Source organism: Neovison vison, chromosome 11, assembly GCF_020171115.1.
Source record: "Neovison vison isolate M4711 chromosome 11, ASM_NN_V1, whole genome shotgun sequence".
Lineage (NCBI taxonomy): Eukaryota > Metazoa > Chordata > Mammalia > Carnivora > Mustelidae > Neogale > Neogale vison.
In genome coordinates this window covers 184521895-184543015 of record NC_058101.1, presented here as the reverse complement: position 1 = coordinate 184543015, position 21121 = coordinate 184521895, and the positions used below count along the sequence as shown (strand labels likewise).

At 43.2% G+C, this 21121-nt stretch overlaps 1 protein-coding gene across 1 annotated transcript in view; it reads right to left on the bottom strand.

Annotated features, from left to right (window-relative positions):
• Positions 1-21121, bottom strand: part of GSR (glutathione-disulfide reductase) — a 47607-nt gene that overhangs the window by 7788 nt on the left and 18698 nt on the right. Inside the window, exons 3-9 of the mRNA XM_044225435.1 lie at positions 20550-20638; positions 18791-18860; positions 15692-15839; positions 12138-12192; positions 8213-8312; positions 5084-5170; positions 3825-3983 (exon numbers count right to left, since the gene is read on the bottom strand). Coding sequence (XP_044081370.1) covers positions 3825-3983; positions 5084-5170; positions 8213-8312; positions 12138-12192; positions 15692-15839; positions 18791-18860; positions 20550-20638 — 708 coding nt within the window. The remainder of the gene's footprint in view (positions 1-3824; positions 3984-5083; positions 5171-8212; positions 8313-12137; positions 12193-15691; positions 15840-18790; positions 18861-20549; positions 20639-21121) is intronic.

The following is a 21121-nucleotide window of genomic DNA, read 5'->3' as shown; positions in this document are numbered from 1 at the left end:
TTTTTTTAATAATAGTTTTATTTATTTATTTGAGCAGGCATGAGCTGGGGTGGGGGGAGGCCGGCAGAGGGAGACAGAGAAGCAGGCTTCCCACTGAGCAGGGACCCCCACTCAGGGCTCCATCCTGGGACCCTGGGACTATGACCCAGGCACCCAAGATGACAACCGTCTTAACAAGTTGAGAAGTTCAGGGGCACCCGAGTGGCTCAGTCAGTTAAGCATCTGTCTGCCTTCGGCTCAGGTCACAATTTCAGTGTCCCGGGATAGAATCCCGCATCTGGCTCTCTGCTCAGTAGGGAGCCTGCTTTCCCTTTTCTGCCTGCCATTCTGCCTACTTATGATCTCTCTCTCTCTCTGTAATAAATAAATATCTTAAAAAAAAAAAAAAAGCTGAAAAGTTCATATCTCTTGCTTAATTTAAAAGGTAATATTTGGGGCGCCTGGGTGGCTCAGTGGGTTAAGCCTCTGCCTTCAGCCCAGGTCATGATCTCAGGGTCCTGGGATCAAGCCCAGCATCAGGCTCTCTGCTCAGCAGGGAGCCTGCTTCCTGCTTTCTCTCTGCCTGCCTCTCTGCCTACTTGTGATCTCTGTCAAATAAATAAATAAAATCTTTTGGGGCGCCTGGGTGGCTCAGTGGTTTAAGCCTCTGCCTTCAGCTCAGGTCATGATCTCAGGGTCCTGGGATCGAGCCCCACATCGGGCTCTCTGCTCAGCGGGGAGCCTGCTTCCCCCCTCTCTCTGCCTGCCTCTCTGCCTACTTGTGATCTCTCTCTATCAAATAAATAAATAAAAATGTTTAATAAATAAATAAATAAATAAATAAAATCTTTTAAAAAAAATAAAATAAAAAAATAAAAAATCAATAAAAGGTAGTATTTTATCCAATTTTGAAGTATTTAACAGGACTCGCCTTTGTAATACAATTCAGCTGGTCAGGTAAAACATGAGAAGGAAATACTCAACTCTCAGATGCACTACTTCCCACTGCTGTGGAGTCCATCAAAGACAGCGCTTTCAAACTTTCAAACTTTTCCCACTGAATGGGGGCATCTGGGTGGCTCAGTGAGTTACACATCTGACCCCCGGTTTTGCCTCAGGTCGTGATCTACCAGTTGTGGGATCAAACCCTGCGCTGCGCTCTGCGCTCAGTGTGGAGTTGGCTTCGGATTCTCTCCTTCCCACTCACTCTTTTTTTCATATTAAATAAATAAATAAAATCTGGGTGGGGACCCTTTTTCCACTGAAGCACTCCTCTTGAAGTGCACTAATTCATAACTTAGAGGGGTTAGCCTGAAGCAGTCATCAAAAGCAGGCTTGTTTGAAGCTTACCGTTCTAATTTTAAAGATTTTATTTATTTGACAGAGAGACACAGCAAGAGAGGGAACACAAGCAGGAGAATGGGAGAGGGAGAAGCAGGGTTCCCGCCAAGTGAGGAGCCCAGCATAGGGCTCAATCCCAGGACTCTGGGATCATGACCTGAGCTGAAGATAGACGCTTAACAACTCAGCTACCAAGGCACCCCACCATTTTAATTTTTAAAAATCCAAATAAATTCGGTATTCTCTCTAAAACATACGATGTTTCCTTAACCAAATTTTTTTCCTGCATACTGAGTCAAATTTTGGCTCCAAAAAGATGTGGCATGCTTATCCTGTGGCTTTGCAGATCCCACTTGTATAAACTCCCATGTGAGAAGAAAAATAGTGGAAATAGACAACACAGTGGTTAAGAGTACAACCTTTAGACAGAGACTTGGTTCAAATCCCAGCTCTGCCACTTACTAGCTATGGGACCTTGTATAACTGCCTATTTATTTACAAATACTTGAGCTTCTAGTACAAATGAGGCATTAACCTGGTCACTGTAAATAGTGGTAAGTAATACAGATATCCTCCCTAACCCCACAGAATTACAGCCTGGTAGATTGTTTATTATTCATGTGCTGCTTCTGGTTACTTTGTCCTTCGCCCTTAAAGAGTTGTGGGAAAGATTAAAGAGGGTTAGTAACAAAGCATAGGTTGACAAGACCTATACATGGTAAAAATGTTTATTTGCATGATGCAAATATATATTAATACTGAATAAGACTAAAAACTTTCATCTCATTTTTTAAAGATTCAGGAAAATATTTGAAAGTTTGAAAACTCAACCTACCAAAGCCTGTATCTATACAATGACAAAATATCTCTTGAAAGGTGAAAACGTGGATAATATAAAACAGACAACCAGTTTAACTAGATTTCACCAAATAGTAATTAAAAACAAGGAAACAGGGACGCCTGGGTGGCTCAGTTGGTTAAGTAGCTGCCTTCGGCTCAGGTCATGATCCCAGCGTCCTGGGATCGAGTCCCGCATCGGGCTCCTTGCTCAGCAGGGAGCCTGCTTCTCCCTCTGCCTCTGCCTGCCATTCTGTCTGCCTGTGCTCACTCTCTATCCCTCTCTCTCTCTCTCTCTGACAAATAAATAAATAAAATTAAAAAAAAAAAAAACAAAAAAAAAAACAAGGAAACATCTCCCTGGATATTTTTACTTTTTAAAATGCTGAAGAACACCTTTTATGAAATGAAGAAATAATGATAAAGGATATTACTATTAGAACATAAATTAAGGGACGCCTGGGTGGCTCAGTGGGTTAAAGCCTCTGCCTTCGGCTCAGGTCATGATCCCAGGGTCCTGGGATCGAGCCCCACATCAGGCTCTCTGCTCAGCAGGGAGCCTGCTTCCTCCTCTCTCTGCCTGCCTCTCTGCCTATTTGTTACTTCTGTTTGTCAAATAAATAAATAAAATCTTTAAAAAAAGGAAAAACATAAATTAAAATGTTACACACTGCTCAAGAAGGCCTATCAAATATATAAACCACAAACATAAAATAATCCCGTTAAAAGTAAACACACAAACATAAAGTAATCCCGTTACTTGCAGAGTCGTATAGCCTATCGGGAAAATCCTTACCATCATCAAAAAGAGCAGCTGGTTAACATGGACTGAATTCATACAACCAGCCAGCATCTAAATTAATCCCTTTGTGGAGCACCTGGGTGGCTCAGTCGGTGAAGCGTCTCCATCTGGCTCGGTCATGATCTCAGGGTCCTGGGATCCCGTCCCACGTTGGGCTCCCTGCTTGGCATGGAGTCTGCTTCTACCTCTCCCTCTCCCTCTTCCCTCCCCCATTAGTGCTCTCTCTCACTTTCTCTCTCCCAAATAAAGAAATAAACTAATTACTTTGCATGCATAATCTATAACCCAGTGAGACAAGTACTGTTTCTATCCCTACACTTACACGAAGCAATTGAAACTTAAAGAGTAATGAGGCTGCTTGCTGAAGGCCACACAACGGGTAAGTAACAGAACTAAGACTCAAAACTGGGTCAAACTCTTGAGACCTAGACCCCAAGGCACTACAGGAGACTTGCCTTCAAAATTTAAAAGAACAACTCAGAATGTTAATTACAACACTGGTAAGCCGGCTTCACATCTACTTCCATCCCCAAGTGCCCAAAATGTCCAGGATTGACTGACACACCCAATAATCAAGATTAGGTTACAGATGATAAGGAATAATTTCAAGGTTTAAAGAGCGAGTATCATTGTAAAAAGGAAATCTGTAAGGAAGCAGCTAGTCAGGGCAGAGACCTGATCTAGGATGATCACATTAAAAAGGTAAAATAGTATTTTTTCAGTTTTAAGAAGCAATGGGATTTGATGACAAATGATGCACAGATTAAAGAGGAAAAAAATCTAACCCAACAAAAGTTTAGGGGTCAAGGGGGTGGGGAACACAGAAGTGCTAAATATTCAAGTGTTTTGGTTAGACTAAGCTTACCACTTTGTTTAAATTCAGGCCACTGGAGTTTGGGTCCCGCCCAATGGCCCACAGCAGACAGTCAACATCCGGAATCGTGGTCAAGGTGGGTTTCCTACCAGGAACTGAGGTAACCATGCACAGTTCCAAGCCGGAGGGAGTCTTCTTCACTTCCTTGACCTATTGGCAAATAAAACGTGTTAATTTGGGGAGAGGGAGAGAAGACGGAAAACAAAGAGGAAGTTAGAACCCTTAACATTTAAAAATTCTCCACCAGATCCTACATGTGGATCCTTGATGCTGACACATTCACTTTTGCTCAAAGGACGCCAACAACACAACTTCTAGGAGCCTAGACTGTTTCCTAAGTTGGCCCGAATTATAAGGCGAAGGCCAAAAGTGTCCGTTCTGTCAACACCCTAATGCTTCAGCTTAAAAACAAGGTTTTTAAACTGTGCTGCTTAAAAAACATGAAAAAATCTTAAGTCACAAATCTAATAAGCACAGTGCTGGCAACTGGAGGGTGGGGAGGAAACAGGCCACAGTGGCGTTGCTAAGAACCTCAGTCACACCTCATGGTCAGTATTTCTCCTGGATGCTCCTCATCAGCACAGGGAGGGGGTGAGAACTGGATCAGAAGAGCTAGGTGCACAGTCTGGTGAAGATCCCAAGGGGGTTCTGTCTCCACTACCAGGTTAACACTTCTACATTCACATTTATTACTGTATTTGATGGGGCCATCGCTGAGAAGGTACAGCTCGAGAGACAAAATTGCTTCTGCAAGCCTAATGCTGCACGAAAAATAGAAATTCAGTGATTCCAAAGAAGTAGAGTACTCTGTAAGTCTCTCCATTTGCAGAACTCAAAGGGGTGCACTTTAAAAACAGAGTCCATAATATTATTCTCTGAAAAAGAAATACAATCCTCAAAAATAAGCATGTTCGATAAGGCATTTGAGCACACACACACAAAAATGAGCTGTAGTTTTAACTAGATTTAACTACCAGATTTCTAATCTTTTATACCTTGACTTTACTAACATATTGAGAAATATAGCTGCTTAGGATTAAGAAAAGAATTGGTAGTACTCTAGAAAGGGATACTTTGACTGGGGGAGACACAGAGTTTGCGTTTATTAAACACTCGGGTGGAACCAAAAGCAGAAAGTGTGATTCACGACACACACAGGAATAGTTTCCGTAGTGTAGTGGTTATCACGTTCGCCTCTCACGACACACACAGGAATAAGGGCTATAAGCATGCCTGGGGCTCAGCCATACCTGTGAGTACTTCAGGACCTCTATGCCAGAATTCTCCAGCTCTTCAGTGCAGTTTGAACTGATAATGGAATCAAAATTTCTAAGTACCTGTATACAAACAAAGGCACCAGAGAGATGGGTGGTGGGAAAGGAATAAAACTTAAAGGAAGGTAACATTACAAACTTGGTACCCAAATATCTGCATCCTGCCTCCTATCTCCGCTTTCCTTCATGGCCATATTGTAAGTGGAGTTTCAGTCTGTTTTCCTACATCACCACCGAGGTCTGTATTATGTCTGATTTCACGCACTCCCGTTTTAGAGTTAAACAGACAGGCAGCCTTCAGGCTTCTATTCTCTTTGCCATGTCCCTCTCAAACCTGCTGCATTTCTCTGTAATTATGTCTTGGGAACAGAAATTCTTCTTCCCCTTTCTGTATTTCCAAGGCAGCTTCTACTCTTGTAGAAGGGAAGCTTTACAAGATTTAAGGGAAGTTATCACTAGCAAAATCTCCTTATTTATGCTAAAAAGTCAAGACCATGGCCTTGCAGAGTTCTTTGTGATAATCCACCTGCAACAAATCCCAGGTGGGGTGAAGATGGGAGGTCATGAGTTATTCATAGGATAGTTCTAGAATGGACTCACACCAGGACAGGGAAGAGGAGAATCGGCCTGATGTTTAGGGAATGGGGGTTGGCAAGGGCAGGAAACCCAAGTGCATGTGCAAATGAGCTGGTTTTCCAAATGCAGGCATTATCCACTCTACTGATACAGTGCTGCGGTTTATTTCCTTACTTATACATTAAATTAAGGCTGTCAATCCCTCTGCCTCTCTCCTTCCTTCCAGTTTTCTGGATATATTCCTGCGATGCAAAATAACGTAACATTTACCTAGGGGAGACATTCTTCAGGATATAAATCTCCTGCAGGTAAATTATATGATGTCTCAAGGCCAAAGAGAAAGTTCCTTTAAGTACATGTAGACTGGGGTTATTAATTTCCCTTGTCTCCCTCTATTTCTCAAATAATCAAGAATTAGAATCGTAGCATTTGAATCGTTAGGGATCTGATAAATATTCCTAAAGCATTAAATGACTTACTCAAATCACACGCTTGTTAAGGTCAACCAGATTCTTAGGCCAACACTCTTGTTATTGCCTGGAACCATGTCCCTGAAAGCTCAAAACTGTACCAAAACCCAGTGGGTACTATCATGATTAATCAAAAAAAGACAAAAAACAAAAACAAAAAATAAACAAAAAAACAAAGACAAAAACAGGGGTGCCTGGGTGGCTCATTAGGTTAAGCATTTGGCTAAGGTCATAATCCTAGGGTCCTGAGATCAAGCCCTGCATTGGGCTCCCTGCTTGGTGGAGAGCCTCCCTTTGCCTCTGCCTGCCGCTCCCCCTGCTTATGCTCTCTATCAAATAAATAAATACAATCTTTAAAAAAAAAAAAAAAACATATAAAGCAACACTTCACCAGATAATGACATACAGGCTGCATACTGGCAGAAACCACTGATCCATGAACATGTTTGAACTGCATGGGTCCACCTATGCAGTTTTTTTTTTTACAGTATGATACTGTAAATGTGTTTTCTCTTATGATTTTCTTTTTCTTAAGTAAGCTCTACACCCAGTGTGGGGCTTGAACTCATGACCCTGGAATCAAGAGTCACATGGTCTCCCCATTGAGCCAGCCAGGCACCCCTCTCTTAAGACTTTTTTTTTTTTTTTTTCCAGAGAGAGAGAGAGGGAGAGAGAGAATCCTAAGCAGGTTCCACGCCCAGCATGGAGCTGGATGCCGGGCTCAATCTCATAACCCTGAGATCATGACCTAAGCTAAATTCAAGAGTCAGATGCTTAAACAACAGAGCCACCAAGGTGCCCCTCTTTCGATTTTCTTAGCAACATTTTCTTTTCTCCAGCATACTTTATTGTAAGAATCTGACATAACGCATATACGAAATACATGTTAACTGTTTATGTTACTGGTGAGGCTCCAGGTCAAGGTCAACAGTAGGCTATTAGTAGTTGTAGGGAGTCAAAGTTGCACTTGGATTTTTCCACTGCACAGGGGGTCAGCACACCTAACCTCCAAGTCATGCAAGGGTCAACTGTACTGTCCTTGGCTTTCTAAGCCCTCAGCTAACCCTCAGTTATGATGCTAATTTGCAGTTGCAAAACTTTGGCCTTAATTTCTTCATCTGTAAAATGACATTCAGTAAGATGATCTGTAAGCTTCCCTTATTATTGTTTTTTTATGATAAAAAATACATAACATTAAATTTACCAACTTAACCATTTCTAAGGATACAGTCCTGGAGTGTTATGTCTACTCATTATTGTGCCAGCCATCTCCAGAACTTTACTTCTTAAAAACTGAAACCCTACACTCTATTAAACAGTTCCCCACTTCCTTCCGCCCTCAATCCTGGTAACCCACCATTCTACTTTCTGTTTTTATGAGTTTGACTAGATACCTCATATAAGGGAAATCATAAGATTTGTCTTTTTGTGACTGGTTTATTTCATTTGGCGTAATGTTCTCCAAGTTCATCCATGTTGTAGTCCAAGTCAGAATGCCCTTCCTTTTAAAGCTGAATAATATTCTACCATATGATATACACATTTTCTTGATTCATTCATCTGTCAACGGACACTTGGGCTGCTTCATCGATGCCTGGGCTCTTGTGAATGCTGCTGCCATGAACACAGGTGTGCAAGTATCTTTGATACATTTGCTTTTAATGCAAACACTGTAGTGAATTTTTTTGACTGAGTGTTATTAATCCAACACTACCCTCTGATAATACAAAAATGATTTCCAGAATAAGAAATTAACCTGGGAGTCTGTTCAATTTAACTAGTATTTATATTTAAGCCTCCAGGTTTCCTTTTAAGGCACCTGACACCACCTACTACTTCAGGATGAAAATACCAGCCAGTTTGATCCAATCAAAATCATTATCAGCTGGTAGCTGATAAGGACATACAGCCCAATTCAAAGAGCTTCTCTGCACTTCCATGCAGAATAAACCAACTGACTTCCACATGCTTTACACCCTAGTCTTTAATATTCTCAGGGTAGATTTTTTTAAAAGATTCAAGCAAAGAAAAGGGAAAAGGAAAAAAGCAAAGAATTTACCTTATCATGCCGTATCATTAGTGATGTCTTTGAACCCAGAGCGGAAAGAATGCCAGCTATCTCTACAGCAATGTAGCCTGCCCCGACAATGACACTGCGGCTAAAATGAGAGAGAGGGTTAGAATTTTTAAATAAACGGATTTTGGAATAATTTAAGATTTACAGAAAAGTTGAAAAGATAGTACAGAGGTGTCCTGTATACACTCTGCCCTGTTCTTCTCCAAGTTAACATCTTGCAGGATCACGGTACACTTGTCAAAACTAAGAAATGGATTTTGGTACATTGCTACTGACTGAACTCCAGACTTATTCAGACGTCACCAGTTTTTCCATTCATTTCCTTTTGCCACTCCAAGATTCAATTCTGGATACCAATTTTATGTAGAAAATTTCCCCTTGTAGAAGGGAAGTATATTTTTAGTTATCAAAAGCTCTTTAGCCTCAGGGCGCCTGGGTGGTGCTGTTGGTTGAGCAATGAGTCTTGGTTTGGGTTCCAGTTGTGACCTCACAGTTGTGAGATCGAGCCCTATGTCACGCTTCACGCTCAGCATGGAGTCTGCTTAAAAGATTTTATCTCCCTCCCCTTCTGCCCCTCTCCCCACACTCACTCCATCTCTCAAATAAATAAATCTTAAAAAAAAAAAAAGTTATTGGGGAACCTGGGTGGCTCAGGTGGGTTAATAAGCCTCTGCCTTCGGCTCAGGTCATGATCTCAGGGTCCTGGGATGGAGCCCCACCGCACAGGGATCTCTGCTCAGTGGGGAGCCTGCTTCCCCTTTCTCTCTCTGCCTGCCTCTCTGCCTGCTTGTGATCTGTCCATCAAATAAATAAATAAAATCTTAAAAAAAGTTCTTTTGCCTCATTTCTTCAGAGAGGGAAAAAAACCTTTGAAACTAGAGACAACTTTTTATTTTTTTTTTTAAATTTTATTTATTTATTTGACAGATGGAGATCACAAGTAGGCAGAGAAACAGGCAGAGAGGAGGAAGCAGGCTCCCTGCTGAGCAGGAAGCTTGATGTGGGGCTCAATCCCAGGACCTGGAGATCATGACCTAGCTGAGCCAAAAGCAGACACTGAACCGACTGAGCCTCCCAGGTGCTCCCCAAGATGACTCCTTATGAGTGACCTTCATACCTAAACCTAAAACTGGCAACTAACTCACCATGATCCTTCCCTGCTCAGAACTGCTTTTTTTTTTTTTTTTTTTTTTTAAAGATTTCTATTTCTTTTTATTTATTTGACAGAGAGAGAATCAGCGAGAGAGGGAACACAAGCAGGGGGAACGGGAGAGGGAGAAGCAGGCTTCCCACTGAGCAGGGAGCCCAATGTGGGGCTCCATCCCAGGAGCCTGGGATCATGACCTGGGTCGAAGGCAGACCACAATCCACTGAGCCACCTGGGCATCCCTCAGAACTCCTCCTTGATAACTCTTCAATTCTATCAATCTTTGCAGTAGGTTACAGGCTACTTAAAGCAAACCATGTAACTTACAGGATAGATCTGAATGAAAGTAGACTCCCTGCCTATATTTCAGTCTAAAAAGGCATCTTCAGCACTAGATAAATGCTGCTGAAGGTCTGAATCAGGGGTGGAGAAGCTGATCCCAGCCCTAGGGCAATGAGGATTCCCAACATGCTGCAGCCTGGAGCGTCAAGGCCCCTGAGCTGGAGCTGCCCCAGTCAGGGCTGGGTTTGCTGAGGCTTCAAAGAATTTACAGTGCTTGGAAAGAACCAAGCAATCTGGGAAAAGCAGAGGAAAGTTTTTGTTTTTGGTTTTTTTTTTTAGATTTTATTTATTTATTTGACAGACAGAGATCACAAGTAGGCAGAGGGGCAGGCAGAGAGAGAGAAAGAAGGAAGCAGACTCTCCACTGATCAGAGAGCCCCATGCGGGGCTCAATCCCAGAATCTTGAGATCATGACCTGAGCCGAAGGCAGAGGCTTACCCACTGAGCCACCCATGTGCCCCAGAGGAAAGCTTTCTTTACGACCTTCCAAAGGTAAGGTATCCGTGGGGTGAGTCTGTGCCATCAGAGGGGTCTGTCTGGTCTAAAGAGAGGACGAAGCGTGAACCCAAAGAACAGCACGTCGGCTTACCTTACAACCCAGGGTTTGAAAAGGAAATGTCCCCATAGCCTGGAAGTCATGATATAGCTCTTCCATCTCAACCTCCCTCTTTCCTATTATGTTTGACCTCTGCTCCTTTCTCGAGGGCATGAGATTGAGCCCCGCTCAGTGAGGCATCGGCTTCAAATTCTTTCTCCCTTTCCTTCCTCCCTGTCTCTCCCTGCACACACACACACTCATGTACTCTCTCTCTAAAATAAATAAAGTCTTAAAAAAAGAAAAAAAAATTGTTCATTCATTTCCTATGTTCCCAGAGTCCTCTGTTCCTAACACACATAAATTCACTTATTAAACTTGTCTTGCTAGCATTTAAAATATATTAAAATAAATGATTTGGTTTTTTAAATCCTTTAAAAGACTTCACGGACAGGTATCTGTAAGGTAGATTCTACGAGGGTGAGTCTAGATTGACTTGTATCATCCAGACATGACAAGTCATGACCACATTTCTGGAAACATTCCCCCATGTGTCCTCATTCAACCCTAAAACCAAACAGGACCAGGCAGATCGTGAGGGAAAAGGAGCGGTTCTCTGACACAGTTGTGTGCCCTGCAGACAGCAAATATAAAATGGACTGTGCCTCCCTCAAAGTCAGAAGAGTGCATGCTCCGAATATCTTCATGGGAGGTCTCCACTGTAGCTAAGAGACTCAGAGAAGCCCTCTTGCCCCTTCTTCACCGTCTGCGGCCCCAGTTGAATTAAGGTAAAGTTTCGGACAATGGGTTATTAGTCACCCTCCGTGAAGGCCTTTACAGAAACAGAGGATTAGGACTTGGAACCGGCTTGGCAGCCCCACAAGGGAGCAGCGGCATTGAGCAATACTGATTTCCAAATTCCGTGCTACTTAGAGGGAGATAAAGGCCCATCCTGAGCCAAAGCAGTCCCTCCAGCCTAGAAAGCCTGCAACGGGCAGCTTCTTCAAATTAGAGAAACCGTCTTCCTCAGTAGATTTTTTTCCTATGCATCTAATTTCATGACAGACATTTACGAAAGTTGTCTGGACAAATCCACATGGAGGACAAACCCAGAAAACCTCTCTTTTCTGCAAACAACAGGGCTTTCATTGCACCAGTGGCTCTGGGAAACCAGAATCAGTTAATTGCGACACATGGGCAGATGATGCTGTATTCAGGTGAAGAAAGAAGATGGTTTTAGGACTTTACTATTTACTCTTCAAAACCGCCGTGTGTTTAATTCTCGCCCTAAAAACTGTAATGAAAGATCTGAGTCAGGGGCGCCTGGGTGGCTCAGTGGATTAAGCCGCTGCCTTCGGCTTGGGTCATGATCTCAGGGTCCTGGGATCGAGTCCCGCATCGGGCTCTCTGCTCAGCAGGGAGCCTGCTTCCTCCTCTCTCTCTCTGCCTGCCTCTCTGCCTGCTTGTGATTTCTCTCTGTCAAATAAATAAATAAAATCTTTAAAAGAAAAAGAAAGATCTGAATCAGGGGGCGCCTGGGTGGTTCAGGTGGTTAAGCGACCGGCTCTTGATTTCGGTTCAGGTCATGATCTCGGGGTTTTGAGACCAAGCCCTACGCTGGGCTCTGCGCTTAGCGGGGAGACTGCTTCTCTCCTTCTGCCCCTCTCCACTCTCTCTCAAATAAATAAATAAATCTTAAAGAAAGAAAGAAAGAAAAAGGCAGGTCTGAGTTGTTCACTGGGGATATTAGTGGATGAGATACCCAAGGTCATTAAAAGAGAAGCAGGTAAAGAAAATTCAAGGGAAGCCTGCATTTAATGGTTGGGTGGAGGAGGCAGAAGAAGCGTTAGCTAGAGAGACTGAGGAAGAACAAACTGCTTACCCGGGCAATTCTTCCAGTTGGAAAAATCCATCACTCGTTATTCCTAGGCTGGCCCCTAGGGAGGAAAATGCAATACAGATCACACAGACCAAGCTTTCCCTTATAAAAGGGTATCAAAATTTTGTATATGGACCCAGATGCTTTCTCGGCCATCACATACTGTTTTGCCAAGTTTTCTCAAAGTCTCCACTTGGGATGTTGCCAACCCAGTCTTTCCTGAGTACACATTTTCATTTTCTCTGTAGAATTAAGAGAAGTGATGACTGCCTATTCCACTTTTCTAAGGAACTAAGATCGTCTTGGCTCTCATGAAGACACTCTGCTGGCTCTGTTTCATTCTCCTGCCCCCAAATGTAGGTGTGAACCCCTCGGCTCAGCCTTGGCTCTCTTCTGTGTTTTTCTTCAAACGTTTCAACCAACTCTCCCCTGACAGTGGAGGACTTTCAAATATTCCAGTTTTGACGTTTTCCCCAAGGAGTCCCAGATTCCTAACTGCCCCACTACTTAATTCTACTCTGCTTCAAACTCAGTATGTTTAGAATTGAATCGTAGGGGCGCCTGGGTGGCTCAGTGAGTTAAAGCCTCTGCCTCTGGCTCAGGTCATGATCTCAGGGTCCTGGGATTGAGCCCCACGTCAGGCTCTCTGCTCAGCAAGAAGCCTGCTTCCTCCTCTCTCTCTGCCTGCCTCTCTGCCTACTTGTGATCTCTGTCTGTCAAATAAATAAATAAAATTTAAAAGAAAAAGAATCGAATCTTAAACTTTAGGTCCCAGCTGTATCCCTCTCCCAAGTTTACCACTACAGTTAAATCGAACGATCTCCGCCAATAACCCAAATGAAACCCTGAGTTAATAAAAATACTACACTTTGCTAAATTCGAGGTGCCATGATTAAAGGACACATCCGAGCACCTGGGAGTGCAATCAGTTAAGCGTCCGACTCTTGGTTGCGGCCCAGGTCATGGTCTCAGGTCGTGAGATCAAGTCCCGCATCGGGCCCCACTCTCAATGCAGTGTCTGCTTGAGATTCTCTCTCTCCCTCCCCCTTCCCCTCCCACTTGTGATCTCTTTCTCCCTCTAAAATAAATAAATCTTTAATAATCCTGATCTCAGATGTAATGAATATACTTTTTTAAAATGTGTCCTGGAATCAATGAAATCCAGCAGCTGATTCTTCCTTCTGAGTCCGTTATGCCTGTCCTCTCTGCGGCCTGGCCCACAGCAGCGGCTCAGTAAGCATCTGCAGAACCGAGCTTCTCCTTTACAGATCAGACACTAACGCTGGGGTTCAGCACCACATCACCACCCCCACACATGCTACTGCGACAGCTCTCTGCACTCATCTCCCTCCTCTGTGAGTCCCTGTCAGATCAGGTGTCTAAAATTATCGCTTACATCTTGTCACAACTCTATTTATAAGCTAACAGTTATTTGACCCAGTTGTCGTGAATTCTAGAGATTCCTTCATTTGACTTTGTAAGTCTCTGCAATCTGGTCCTCACCCTTTTCTAGTCTCAGCTTAATGAATGGGCCCCCAGAACTTCAGTACTGGAAAAATTGGTCGAATTGGCTCAATATCTTTTGAAGACATCTTTATTTCCCACTGGTTCTTTCGGTCTTCCTCTTCCTCAGCACTCACCGCTCAATCTGTTAGCCTCCTTTTTCCTGGAAAGTCTTTTTGGTTGATGCCATCCTATAGCAATCTGTCCCACCTGTGAGCACCCTAAGCCTAGAAATAACCTTGGAACACTGACCTTTTATTTAATTCTTTGCACGTGTTTTTATTGTATGTTTTAAATTAGTAAATGTATACATTTTAAAAATTCGAAAAGCACAATAGAGCATCTAGTGAAAAGCAATCTTTCCCACCCCGACCTCTAGTGCTCTCCTTTAAGGGAGTCAGCATCACAGGGCTTTGAGTATTTTTCCAGAGATATTCCAGTGCATGTGGACAGTCTTCCTGCCTTTTGAAAAAAACACAAATTGTAGCATACTATACACTCTGCTTCATACCTTGCTTTTTTTCACTTAACAAGCAGTCTTGAAGATTGCTTCATATTAGGATGCTTATGTCCAAACTTTCAGTTAAATTCTTAGGAACTTGAGAATAGTACTTTACCGTCTTTTATGGTAGTTGCTCCTGACCTTTTGGGGGTCATGAACCTCCTTTTAAAGCTGGTGAAAGTTTTGGATCCTCTCCCCAGAGAGAACAAAACACATAAATGCATAAGCACCCAAAATTTCCCATTTAATTCAGGTTGGTCACAGATCTTATAAGGCCAATCCAGGGAGAATACAAAATATGGATAAGCTGGGGCACCTGGGTGGCTCAGTGGGTTAAGCCGCTGCCTTCGGCTCAGGTCATGATCTCAGGGTCCTGGGATCGAGTCCCGCGTCGGGCTCCCTGCTCAGCGGGGAGCCTGCTTCCCTCTCTCTCTCTCTCTCTCTCTGCCTGCCTCTCTGTCTACTGTGATCTCTCTCTGTCAAATAAATAAATAAAATCTTTAAAAAAAATATATGGATAAGCTATGATCGCCGCCCAAAAAGACCTTATAATTTAGCTGGGGAGAAAGACATGAACCTGTTTCTTATGTGAGAATAAGGCAGTATGTTCATAGTTTATCCCTGTGTGCACAAAATGCAAGAGCAAATAGACCTATCTGAAATTCCTTACTGCTTTAATTTTATAATTTTCTTTTTTTTTCTTTTCTTTTTAAGATTTTATTTATTTATTTGACAGAGAGAGATCACAAGTAGTTGGAGAGGCAGGCAGAGAGAGAGAGAGAGAGAGAGGGAAACAGGATCCCTGCTGAGCAGAGAGCTCGATCCCAGGACCCTGAGATCATGACCTGAGCCAAAGGCAGCAGCTTAACCCACTGAGCCACCCAGGCGCCCCTAATTTTATAATTTTCTATGTAAGAGAGAAAACTATGCATACCAAGTAGGTCATTAAGTTATATCTGTACAAGATTTCACTTCCTTAAACAGAACACAAGTAAAGAACACATCTTGTAGGGGCACCTGGGCAGATCAATTGGCTAAGCAACTGTCTTCAGCTCAGGTCATGATTCTGGAGTCCTGGGATCGAGTCCCACATCGGGCTCCCTGCTTAGCAGGGAGTCTACTTCTCCCACTGACCTCTCTCCTCTCATTCTCTCTTTCTCTCTCTCAAATAAACAAATAAAATCTTTAAAATAAACAAACAAAAATAAACAAAGAAAGAAAGAACATGTCTTGTAAATAACTACCCAGGGGACAAACCCAGATGGGTGACCGTCTCTGTCATGCTGAAAAGATGAGATTCTTTGCTGATTTTTCTTGCGGTATTACCTGTAGGCTGTCTGAACTTGGAGCTAGAAGAAATATCTTTGCCCCATCACCAGGCACAAGTTAAGCCAATTACATTTAGGTTCTGTGGAGGCCTTCTCCTCTGTGTGGCCTTGTCCAAGAGAAAGCACTGGAACAGGCAGATCCCCTAGCATTGCTTGGAAGGATGAAGACAACAGTATACTCCACTTGACAGTTAACAACAAGTATTTGCCTTGAGAAGACTCACCGGGGATCTGGCTCTCCTGAGGACGTGAGGGCACGCCACCTGTGGCAATCAGGATGTGAGGAGCCGTGTACTTGTTCCCATTGACCTCTACTGTGGGCTCTGGATCAGATGTGAATGCTGCATGGCCATGGATGATTTCTATATGGGACTGGAGAAGGGACAGTGACATTACCCTGTGCTCAAGCTATAAGAACACCTGTGGCGACATATCTGCTCTTTCCCTCTCTATGGAGGCTATCTAGATTTGAGGTTTGCTGACGCCAAGACAACTCTTTCACGTCTGAGTTTCTGCGGAATGTCTGTTCACTGACACTTAGGTAAGGGGGTTGCCGTGTGATGCTGGAAGTAGGCCGCAGGAAGCATAAAGATGCTATCTTGGGCCAAAATCCAGAGACCAAAAAAAAAAAAAATAAATAAATATATATATATATATATATATATATATATGTACCAGTCACCTCCCCAGGAAGAAACCCTCCATCTCTGTCCACAGGAGTTGGGGAGAAAGTCCTCCTCACTGGCAATGAAATCACACTGAATGGTGTGTCTGGAGGAGGGGCAGAAGGCTCAGAAAGACAAAAGGATAAAGGTGAAGAAAGCAGAGGCAAAAGAGGAACACTCTGGCCAAGGGAGGGAAACGCAACACTTCGGTTTTCTCAAACAAAATGGAAGTAACCACAAAATCCCACAATGAAGTTCTGTGCTAGAGATGTTACAAAGTCAGACTCTGGCACCCTCTGTGCTGGGGCCTCCCTTTCAGGGAATGAGGACAAGCTTCTGAAGCTGTGATATGTGTATCGGCAAGCAAATGTGGGCAACTTACCAGGACAATGGAATTGTGGGAGCTTGATCACAAAAGAGCATATTTCAACATTTCGGAACATGCTCTGTTCTGAATTAAGTTATTTCCTCCTTCCCAAATAGCCCTCCGGGTGCCCTGCTTAACCAAGCTGAATCAAGATCAGCGCCAGAAGCCACAAGAAAAACCTTCCTCAGGAGAGAATGGTTTCCCATAGGGTGCTAGAGGGGTCTGGGTCAAACTGCCAATAATAATCATGAGGGGGAGGAACAGATAGAATTTTTGTTTTCATTTCCTAAGATACTTGACAGAAAGTATCCTTTCCTATTCACAAGCTCTGGATTGACTATAAGTAATTCCTTTCCCATAAGGTCACATACAGTAAGTTTGACTACACACCAAGATTTGTGAATATTACCAAAAGAAAAAAAAAAAAAATGCTGTTCCCTGAGTGACTTTCCTGGCTCTTCCGCAAAAGTATTTAAGCTCATTCCATTTTTTTAAAAAAACTGATGTGGGTGTCTTAGTATAACAAGTGGTACCTCTATGCTCATGTCTAATGGTCTTAAAATCTCTTGTCATCCATGTAGAGGGGACCGAAGGCCCTCAAATACTTGAATTGGGATTAAGGTCAGAAAATATCACCCTCCGGGGGCACCTGGGTAGCTCAGTGGGTTAAGCCTCTGCCTTCGGCTCAGGTCATGATCTCGGGGTCCTAGGATCGAGTCCTGCATCGGGCTCCCTGCTGAGCGGGGAGCCTGCTTCCCCCTGCTTGTGCTCTCTCTCCTTCTTTCACTCTCTGTCAAATAAATAAATTCTTCAAAAAAAAAAGAAAAGAGGGGGGCGCCTGGGTGGCTCAGTGGGTTAAGCCGCTGCCTTCGGCTCAGGTCATGATCTCAGGGTCCTGGGATCGAGTCCCGCATCGGGCTCTCTGCTCAGCAGGGAGCCTGCTTCCCTTCCTCTCTCTCTGCCTGCCTCTCTGCCTACTTGTGATCTCTCTCTGTCAAATAAATAAATAAAAAATCTTTAAAAAAAAAAAAAAAGAAAAGAAAAAAAAAGAAAAGAAAATATCACCCTCCGAAAAAATAAACCCAATGAATAAGAATCATTATAAAAATACATGAGGTTAGCCATTTATAGAAATAACTGAACCCTAAAAGCTGGCTTATAGACATGCTGTCAATGAGATTATGGGGGCCCAAATATCACCAACAATCTACTGATCTAAATACAATCTAAGCTACGCAGAAATCTTAGAACCTGCAAAGTGAAACCACGAAGGCAAATGAAGGGTGGTGGGATATACAGCGGGCAGGGGCGCCTGGGTGGCTCAGTGGGTTAAAGCCTCTGCCTTCGCACGGGTCATGATCCCAGGGTCCTGGGATCGAGCCCCACATCAGGCTCTCTGCCCGGCAGGGAGTCTGCTTCCTCCTCTCTCTCTCTACTTGTGATCTGTCCGTCAAATACATAAATAAAATCTTTAAAAAGAAAAGAAAAGAAAAGAAAAGGACAGCTGGGGACCCCTGGCTAGCTCAGTCGTTACGTGCCTGCCGTGGGCTCAGGTCATGATCACAGAGTCCTGGGACTGAGAAGCACGACAGGCTCCCTGCTTGGTGGTGAGTCTGTTTCTCCCTCTGCCCCTCCTGGGCTCTTTCTCTCTTTCCCTCTCTTAGAGGAAAAAAAGAAAAGAAAAAGGGCAGCAGCCGGATTGTGCACCATTTGTCAACGTCTCCAGCAGCCCAAGGGGAAGTACAACATTTAAGCACCAAGACAGAAAAAGCCAGAGACTGGCAAAAGATAATACATATTTGCTGAAGGTAAACAGGCCTTTGCCCAGTGTACTTGATCAGACTTCATTCACAAGAACAATCTTCTGAACTATAACTTGTTCTCTTGACTATATCTAGCCACCAAGGTCGAGGCTGCTGGAAGCAAATGAGCAATGGCAGCCTTCCAGCCAGGCTGTACTTCTGATCTGAATAAGCTGGTGTATCGTTGTGTAAATCAGTCTCTGTTTTGGGTTTCTAGAACTAACTGGAGGGCGAGATCTACTCAAGGAGCGGCCATCAGGAGAGACCTGGTCTACCCATCACAGCAGGGGCTGCCCACTCTGTAGTAAAAAGACGCCTCCCGAGCAGAGACCTGCTCGGGCAGGTCAACCTCAAAACCATTAACGGCAAAAGAAATTAAAGAAACAACAAGGGATACGTGCAAAGGCTATGTTTTTTATCTGGCCAGACCGGTAGCACACTCCAGCAGAGAACAGCCCCCTCTCTAAACCCCAAACCCAGCACACTCACCTTGGTGAGATTATTTTGATAGATGGTGTTTAGGCGGCTCACGTAGGCATCACGCTTCTCCTTTATAACGCTGTAATGAAACTTGAGTCAGTACTGAGAAACAGGGTTCTCTTCTTTCCCTTAGGGACTGGGGCATCTGTCCCTAAACACCCCTTTCAGCAGAGAATCACACACATAAAGAGCAGTCAACAAGATCCCCAGGAGCGAGTATCTCTGAAGGCAGCTGCCCCTGCCCCCATGCCCATCTGCTCTGCCATATGTAGAGAACCCTTACTCTAGTCCAGGGAAGATGTTCACCTGGCATCCACAGTATGTAAATTTCGTTCTGCAGACAAGACAGGGAGAGCTGCTTTGGCAAGTCCCTAGTACTTATGGGCCACTCGATAAATGTTTGTTGAATAAGTGGATGGATTTCTGAAAATTTTGAAAATTTTGATGGCTCCTAAAAGTTTATGGCAGTTCCTTTAAAAGTTAAACATAGGGGCACCTGGGTGGCCCAGAAGGTCAAAGTTTCTGCCTTCGGCTCAGGCCATGATCCCAGGGTCCAGGGATTGAGCCACACATCAGGCTCTGTGCTCAGCAGGGAGCCTGCTTCCTGCTCTCTCTCTGCCTGCCACTGTCTACTTGTGATCTCTGTCTGTCAAATAAATAAATAAAATCTTTAAAAATAAATAAATAAATAAATAATAAAGAAAATAAAATAAACATAAAATTAACATAAAATCGCCATTTGAGGGGCGAGGCGAAGAAACAAAAAATTTTGAAAATGATAATATATAAAGTTGCTATTTGACCCAGCAATTTCATTCCTAGGTATAGACCCAAAAGCAGCGACTTGTAGATCAGTGTTCACAGCAGCATTAGTCACCGCAGACTAAAGGTGGAAACAACCAAAAGTCCACTGAAGGCTGAATGGATAAACAAAATGTGGTATGAACACAAGGGAATATTTTTCAGCCTTAAAAAGGAATGAAATTCTGACACATCCCACAACATGGATGAACTTTTAAAGCATTATTCTAAGTGAAATAAGCCAGGCTTAAAAGGACAAACGTCGGGGTGCCTGGGTGGCTCAGTGGGTTAAGCCGCTGCCTTCGGCTCAGGTCATGATTTCGGAGTCCTGGGATCGGGTCCCGCATTGGGCTCTCTGCTCAGCAGGGAGCCTGCTTCCCCCTTCTCTCTCTCTGCCTGCCTCTCCGCCTGTGTGTGATTTCTCTCTCTGTCTAATAAATAAATAAAATCTTTAAAAACAATATTTAAAAAGGACAAACGTCATATGAAGTACCTAAAATAGGCAAATTCATAGAGACAGAAAGTAGGATGGTGATACCAGGGCCTGGGGGGAGAGGAGATGAGTTATTGTCTAATAAGCACCTTGTTTCTGTTCTGGATGGAGGAAAGGCTCTTGAAATGGATGGTGGTAATGGCTGCACAACACTATGAATAACTTAATGGTCCTGTATTGACAACTTAAAAATAGCTAAAATGGACTTTTCATGTCTTTGAAAGCCATTTTTTGAGGTAAGACTGACATACAAAAAACTGTACATATTTAGTGTATGTAACTCGATGAGTTTAGAGAGAAGTACACACCTTAAAACCAGCATCACAATCAAGGCCACGGATATATCCGTCACCTGCAAAGGTTTGTTCTATACATTTTACCACAGTAACACCCTCCCCCAAAAAGTTTACGGCTCATTGAATTATGAAAGATAAATATATTTGTAAGTAGAACACTCTGAGCATTAACGCTTACCGCCAATTGAATTTACTCTCACAGCTTTGAAAGCCATAATCAACGTGATCGTGCATGAATTCAGAGTGGACAGCCGTGTTCCACATTACCTGTTAAGGGGAAAAAAAAAGTAGCCACAACAGTAGTACATGAGTCCTGAGAAAAGAAAGAAATCATGCGTGAAAGGTAACTACATAATAGCAGATAAAAATAATGAACTTTAAATTAAAAATAAAACTAAACATTCTAAAAGTTCAGCAATATGACCAGACAGATGTTGTAAGGAAGCTGCTGAAATGTCACAGGAAATTATTTCTATTACATTCCCTACTCCGTAGAAGCAGGATATTATAAGCCTCCCAGTCCTGCTGGTATAATTTACTATTGCTTACATCCTCCGTTTAAGTTTCGGGTTTGTTTAAGACCCATCTTCTATGATTAATTCTAGGGAATGGAAATGCATCTGTAGCTTTATAGTGAAGTGATTTAGAAGAAGCTATGAGATCAAGCTGAGGACTGAAAACCGTAAGAGATCGAATCCCTCTTATAAACTCGGTACCTATGAACATATCCTTGTCAAGGACTTGTGTAAT